This window comes from Aquarana catesbeiana, linkage group LG03 (genome assembly GCF_042186555.1).
Source record: "Aquarana catesbeiana isolate 2022-GZ linkage group LG03, ASM4218655v1, whole genome shotgun sequence".
NCBI lineage: Eukaryota > Metazoa > Chordata > Amphibia > Anura > Ranidae > Aquarana > Aquarana catesbeiana.
In genome coordinates this window covers 702097106-702104940 of record NC_133326.1, presented here as the reverse complement: position 1 = coordinate 702104940, position 7835 = coordinate 702097106, and the positions used below count along the sequence as shown (strand labels likewise).

The window sequence follows — 7835 nt, the reverse complement described above, 5'->3', positions numbered from 1 at the left end:
TGTTGTTCGGAATCTCTTGCCTCCATCCTTGCAAGAAGTGTGAATGAAGCTGACACATTGCCTGAAGTAGAAGGCATGGGACATAGGTAGGGTGAATTCTTCTGCTATGGTATGAAAAGCATGTGCCGATCCAGATTCTAGGTCGCACAAGGATGAGAATTCGGTGAGACCTTGTCGTTGCCATATGGAGAAGGGTTTGTTTTCTATCTCAGAGGGAAACATAGGATTACCTTGTATTGGCAAATGTCTAAAAATATAGGGGGAGAGGTTCAGACTCTTCCGAATTTTTCATCCAGGAATATCAGTTGGATCCGTGAGGCATGGACTGGACTCAGAAGCCAGATCGAAAAGATCTTGTAAAGCACAGACCTCTGTAAAGAGATAAGGAGAGGGAGGTGACTCACCTGTGTCTGCAGTGCCCAGAGAAGTGTCCCCCTTCTCAGACGGAAATTCAAAATAATGCTTTTTGAGAGTAAGGATACGGGAAAACGTATTCACATCTAACAATGTCCTAAAAAGAACAAAGTGCCTACTAAGGCAAAAATTCAATCCCTTTAATAGTAAATTGGTTTCTTCATCATTTAAAATCCTGTTTGAAATGTTCATGACATTGGAGATTATCGCTTTGTCTTGTCTCGCAGTGTATAATGGGTATTCCTTGATCCCTTTATATCTCCTTCCTCCTCTCCTTGTTTTTTGTGGTCGGTTTCTTTTTTTGCTTTTTTGTTGAATCCACAAGGGTTTCCTGGACTGCGGCCATCACCTGGCCGAACTGACCCAGTAGATGTAGTAGGACATTCAGGCGATTAATCTGATACTGTAGTTGCTAATGTATCATTAGCTAGTTCGCTTTCTTGATCAAAAAAACTCACTTGTTTCTTTTGATTTTTGTGTGAACGACCAGAAAAAAATGGAGGTCTTTTCCAAACATAAACATTGTTGTTCTCATAGTCTATTCGATCTCGGGTCATTTTGCCTCTCTTATTGTCTATGACAAATTTCTCCATTTTATCAAGTTTTTTATTCAGGCGTCCATCCAGCTCAACAAAGCCAGCATGAGTTTGTAGAGCAGTGAGATCATTTTGTATTAATTACTTGCAATGTCTCCACTTCCTTCTTCTTGGAAAGATATTAAAATGTCCATAAGTTTAAATAAGCAGACATTAAGTGTATCCGTCCATTCTATTTTCAAAGTCTCATCAAACAGTTCCGAGGTGGGAAATTTTTTGATCCTCAAACCTCGTGGAATCTGTGTCAAGGATATATATTTGGTCAAAAAGCTGATGTCCCAATATGACCTTATTTCCTTGGCCAATAAATGCTCCAATTTCCTGATTAGCCATATCAATGAAGCTGCGTTATCATCAGTAGGTTGGAGCGTGTGTGTCTGTGAATTCAATCTCAGCGGATTGTTCGATGGCGCCGTGAGGGTTCTACTGTATCCAGCTTCTGCTGCAGGCAAACAGTTTGTGATGTTATCCATACTAGGCTTGGCTTCTCAGGAAATTCAATGTAGTTTAGTGGTACAAATCCAATCGGCCACAGAGCTGGTAGACAATGTGTGCAAAGTCCAGGAACAATAGAGAAAAAGATATCACCGCTCCAGGTAGGTCTTCCTATCAACTCTGACCAACTTCCCTGTCCCTGCTGAAGTAAAGCATTCCCACAACATGATGCTGCCATCACCATGTTTCATGGTGGGGATGGTGTCTTCAGGGTGATGTGCAGTGTTAGTTTTCTGCTTCACATATCGTTTTGCTTTTAGGCCAAAATGTTCAATTTTGGTCTCATCTGACAAGAGCACCTTCTTCCACATGTTTGCTGTGTCCCCCACATGGCTTCTCACAAACTGCAAACGGAACTTCTTATGGCTTTCTTTCAACAATGACTTTATTCTTGCCACTCTTCCATACAGGACAGATTTGTGGAGTACACGACTAATAGTTGTCCTGTGGACAGATTCTCCCACCTCAGCTGTGGATCTCCACAGCACCTCCTGAGTTTAGCATGGGCCTCTTGGCTGCTTCTCTGATTAATGCTCTCCTTGCGCGGCCTGTCAGTTTAGGTGGACGGCCATGTCTTGGTAAGTTTGCAGTGAGCTCAACCCAATGAGAGAATGCATGAGTTTGCCCATGTGAGTGAAGTGTTACTTGACTAGCCTTGAGGCTTTCAAAAGAGGTAGATATAAAGGAGAAGCGAGTGATGCCCATGAGGGAAAATCAGAAAGTGATGTCCACTGGGGTAAATGCATGTAAACCGTGCAGGCGTAACTGCTTAGCATAACGAAATAACAAAAAATTGACTAATAACATTAAAGTACGTTCAGTGCCTTGAGGCGGAGAGTGGCGGGGAACGTCAGAGTGAATTTGACTTGTTGGAAAAGCTCAGAGCAGATATGTTGGAATGCTTTCCTTTTCTTTGCTACTTTGATGGAGTAATCAGCAAAAATAAGTATATTGACACCAACGATGTGTAGGGACCTGGATTGCCTGTATTTTTGCAGTATAGCGGTTTTGTGCACGTAGTTTAGAAACTTAGCAATGATCGAACGGGTGGATGTGCAGTCGGCAGAGTAAACCCCCAGGCGATGAGCCTATTCGACTGTGCAAGGGCCAGGGAGGCCTAGCGCTTCAGGGATGCATAAAGCGCAGAATTCTGTCAGTGCTGAAGCTTGCATGGATTCTGGGACTCAATTATATATTGGTTAGTTTTGTCTTGAGACTGTTCCGTAGCTTGGGCTTGATAGAGCTCATCTTCTATGTTAGATAGCCTTTGCTCCACTTCATTAAGCCTTGAGGCATGTTCCCCCAGGTTTTTTTTTATAGTGCAGTATTCCTGCCTGCACAGCCTTCTCCACTGAGGCTGCAATAGTAGGAGCAAGGAGGGCTGCAACTGCCTGAGCTATGCGCTCTGTGTTGTGTACCTCATGCTGGTGGGAGGGAGGAGCGGTGCCCACACTCACCTCCATCTTGGCCGCCGCCATGTTCGATAGCGGGACCGGATCGGCAGCGTCTGAAGACGGAATGACGAAACGCGTTAGAGCGTGCGAACACGACTCACCAGCTTAACACAGCAAGTGTCATCCCAGGACTCATCGTGGTGGGCGGTTCGTTTGGAACTTCGAGCGGCGGTGGGCTTGATGCTAACACTGTGACATGTAAGCATAATTTGTATGAGGGGGGATTGGTTACTTTCAATAAACAGTTTGACACTATGGAAAGTACCCCCTTGTATTCTTACATGACACATCCACCTCATTGAATCGTCCCTGTTAAGGAGAGCTGAGTTTCCAGTAAGAGTGCTGCAGACTTATGCCCTGTACACACAATAGGATTTTCCGATGGAAAATGTGTGATAGGACCTCGTTGTCGGAAATTCCGACCGTGTGTAGGTTCCATCACACATTTTCCATAGGAATTTCTGACCCACAAAGTTTGAGAGCAGGCTATAAAATTTTCCGATAACAAAATCCATTGTCGGAAATTCCTATCGTGTGTACACAAATCCGACACACAAAGTGCCACGCATGCTCAGAATAAATTGAGAGACGAAAGCTATTGGCTACTGCCCCGTTTATAGTCCCGACGTACATGTTTTACGTCACCACATTTAGGACGATCGGATTTTCCAACAACTTTGTATGACCGTTTGTATGCAAGACAAGTTTGAGCCAACATCCTTCGGAAAAAATCCATGGATTTTGTTGTCGGAATGTCCGATCGTGTGTACGGGGCATTACAGTTGGAAGGAATTTACAGGCCCAGTTAATACTGGATATACAAAGGGGTGTGCACGAGGTGGATTGGTGAAGGTGTAGCAGCTATTGATTCACAGAATAAGATCTTTTTTGGATCAGAAGCATACTACAAAGCCTTGATTATATGTATTTCACTTCATTAAACTGTCAATAGGAGGAGTGGGGTTTTTTCACACCACTTTATTTATGCTAATTGATAGTAGATTGACAGACACTTCAGCGAATGCTGCCGCTCAAGGCTTATGTATTATGTTACTAAACATGAGAGGATTTCTTTACTGCATTATATGAGATATCATATTGTTAAATATTTTTTGTTATTCAGATAGAGCGCTGTTAATGCTTTGTTTTTACAACTAGGCATATATTTTTATACTGGTTTTTATATTTTTTAATAGCGGCTGAAAGTGCAGGTTACACATTTAGAGCGCTGGGTTCAGGATTACTCAGTATTTCTGATTTTTATTTTATATTAAACAAAAGGTTTCTACTTAAAACATTTATGTTCACAATGAGATTTGAAACCTCCTTTAAACATTTTCTCCAACTATTTCCCCTTTTTTTTTTTATTTTGTTTTCTTGTGTGGTTATGAAGGGGAAGTGTGGTCAAATAAAAAGTCTCTATGTCAGCTAATACCTTTTCACAGCTGGCTAGACATAGAAGACCTTAAAAAGTCATCATGAATATTTACAGCTCCATTTTCGTACGGATTCTCTACTTGATTTCTGCTTGTTCTTTTTGTCAATCTGTGCTAAGACAGAACTGTCAGGTTCTGGAAAAGAAATATTATGCACAGTTCATGGATCTGAAGTTTGACAGATGTGGGGGATTTAAGGAATTACATTTTTCCATTGCCGTCCATTGTGACCAGGTGGAAAATCTTCACGTGGCGCTGAAAGAAGCCCCACTGGAAACAGATTGGCTTTGCCTAACCAACTATCGTGGATCGACCCTGGAAGCTGAAGTCTTCTCTCAATTCACAAGACTGAATGCTCTTTATATAGTAACAAGGGATGCTGAACTCCAACCTGGTTCCTTCAGCGGTCTTCCTCAACTAACCACTCTTTGGATCCAGGCAGAATCTACAGATACTAACATTACATTCCATAAGGATACTTTTTATGGATTAAATTCACTAAGAGAACTGAAAATATCTTCTATACAGCTATCAGCATTCAACATTTCACTATATAACCATCTTCATCTTTTGGACAATCTTATACTGGAAGATAACAACATCGGTTATCTATCTGATGTAACAGCATCACTAGGAACATTCAAATACTTAAAAAAACTTTCTGTAATTAGCAATATGATTGAAGAACTTAGAACAGCTGATTGTCTTACTTCACAAAATTCTACAAGTTATGGAGAGTTTGTAGATTTTAATATCAGCCACCTTGACCTGAGCAACAATCAGTTAGCCATCATTCAACCTAAGTCTCTCTGCAACTTTCCACACTTGGAGCTTTTTACCTCTCACAGTAGTGGCATTGAAATTGAAGACCTCTATAAATCAGGTATCAAGACAATCAAAACAGTTTCATTACAAAACACTGGATTTGATATATTTAAAATCTGTGCTAGTGCTTCTCATTTTAAAGTGGAGGAACTTCTTCTCATGTTTTCCTGGATATATAAAATTAACACTTCCGGGGGCTCCTGTAAAAACCTAAAGAAGTTAAATTTATCGGGCAATGACTTGGATAAGATTGGGGTAGAACAAATGCAAAAATTACATGATTTATTGGAACTGGATTTATCATATAATAACCTGGAAAGTTTAACATTTTGCAAAAACGAATCTGTGCCAACATTGAAGCTGGTTTATCTAAATGCATCTTTTAACTATATACTTAGGCTACAGAAGGGACAGTTTGCATGCTTAAAAGAACTTAAGAGTTTATCCCTGGAGAGCAACAAAATTAATTACATCGATGACTTGGCCTTTGATGGTTTGGATCAATTACAGCTTTTGAATCTTCAGCATAACAACCTATTCAAAATTGGCGAATTCACATTTTCAAACTTGTTTTTGGTAAGACACTTAAATTTATATGAAAATGTGGTCAGTACATTTAATTCACAAGCTTTTAGAAATGTCTTTCTTAAAGATATAAAGGTAACCTATAATTATAATGTTGATTCCTATTGGTGGAAATTTATACGAATGTCGTTAAGAAATATCTCAGTAAAGACCAATATTTTCCACTTGAGAGCGGATGTTTTAGATGCATTTAATTTTCTCGAGAGTTTACAAATAGATTCACCCGACATAGTCCTCAGTTGTGTTGCATTCTCTGAAGCTAAAGAATTACATTTGAAAAACACTGTCCAATTTATAAATACTGATGCACAGTGGAGCCCACTTGCCAGTTTTACAAAACTTGAAAAATTGTATTATTCTGGAAATCCACAGGATATTTCTAATAGTAGTGATATTATATACTCACTGAAAGACGTACCATCATTAAAGTTCCTTTATTTGCATGATACTGATAAAATCTTTAAATTTAATCAGATAAACGCCAATACAATTTTTCAAAGACTATCGCATCTCAAAGTTTTACATTTAAAGAATGCTGGAATAGATTGCTTGGATTCCAAGGAGGTTTTTAGTGATTTACAGGATCTAGAATTTCTTATTATTGAAAATCAGAACATGCTTGAGGTTGAGTCCATCGTATTTGATTCAATGCCCAAATTGAAGTACATTTATTTTTTGCAGACAACTTTTCCCTGTAGTTGTAAGTTCAAAGGATTTCTCTCATGGCTGGAATCTAACACACGTGTATCTGCTATTGACTTTTACCATCAGAAATGTCTCCTCAACCACATCAGCATGAATTTTATATTTTTCTTAAATAACAATTGTCGGAGTGATTTGGATTTCATAATGTTCATACTGAGCTTTTTGTGCACACTGCTGTTTATGTGCCTATCTCTTTTTCATGAAAGTATCCGGTGGCATATTCTCTACATAGTCTACATGGTTAAATGCTGGCTGAACCACAGGCTCCAGCACAAAGAAAAGTATGAATATGATGTTTTTGTGTCTTACAACACAAACGATGAGCTATGGGTCACAGAGCAACTTCTTCTCAACCTGGAGCAGAAGGGTCCTCCATTCTTCAAAGTATGTATCCATAACCGGGATTTTGAGGTTGGCAGAGACATTGTGGAGAACATTATGGACAGTATCTATAACAGCAGATGGACAGTCTGTATCCTTACCCATAATTACTTGCAAAGTAATTGGTGTTCCCTTGAGATGAGGATGGCAACATACAAGCTACTAACGGAGAGTAAGGATTCTCTGATTCTGATATTCCTTGATAAGATCTCAAGAGAAGAGCTGCAGTATTACCATAGACTGACAAAGCTGTTGAATAAGAAGACCTATCTGGACTGGCCAGATCATGAGAATGGACAGCAGCTATTTTGGGCAAGACTACGTAAAGTGATTGCTAAATCTGGAAGAAAGCTCACATAAAATGTGTTCATTTTTAAATGTGAATTACTGTCAATTCCCCTAAAACAGGTGAAAAGAGAGAGGGAGGGAAGAGAGGGAAAGAGAGAGGGAAGGAGAGGGGGTGGAGGCAAGATAGATAGATAGATAGATAGATAGATAGATAGATAGATAGATAGATAGATAGATGTAAAAAAAAGGGGAATGCGGGTGTGGAAGGGGGAGAAAGAAAAGAAGAGAAGGAGGATGACAGAAGAGAGAGAGAATGAGGGGTGATGGAGGACAAAGTGGTGAAAGAGCTAGGGAAGAGGTTCGAGAAAGGGGGATGTAGGAAGAGCATGGAGGGGAGGGGAAGAGAGAAAGGTAGAAAGGGAGGGATGAGGGTTGTACGTTCATATGCAAAAGAAGGAGTTTTAAGAAAAAGCTATCATAATTTTTTACAGTTCTCTTCCTTATTGTACAGAGTACGTGTAGTACTTTTTCCCATGTTTCTAAGTGCTTTCTAACCCTAGTTAAAAGATCCAACCTGTCTCTCTCCTTTAGTGCTGCGGCTGACCCGAAAACAGCTATGAAGGAGACGGCTGGTTTATAGCTGAGGCTTGTTCTGG

General features: G+C 40.0%; 1 protein-coding gene across 1 annotated transcript; it reads left to right on the top strand.

The window, feature by feature from the left end:
* Positions 1-4437: 4437 nt before the first annotated feature.
* On the top strand, positions 4438-7543 carry LOC141134881 (toll-like receptor 12). Its single transcript, XM_073624311.1, has one exon. It carries the CDS (start codon positions 4438-4440, stop codon positions 7249-7251), a length of 2814 nt encoding a protein of 937 aa, XP_073480412.1. The 3' UTR covers positions 7252-7543.
* The last annotated feature ends 292 nt before the right edge of the window (positions 7544-7835 follow it).

What these genes read in the sequence shown, in the direction of transcription:
- LOC141134881 (XM_073624311.1), top strand. Translation starts at nt 4,438, where the DNA reads ATGAATATTTACAGCTCCATTTTCGTACGGATTCTCTACTTGATTTCT.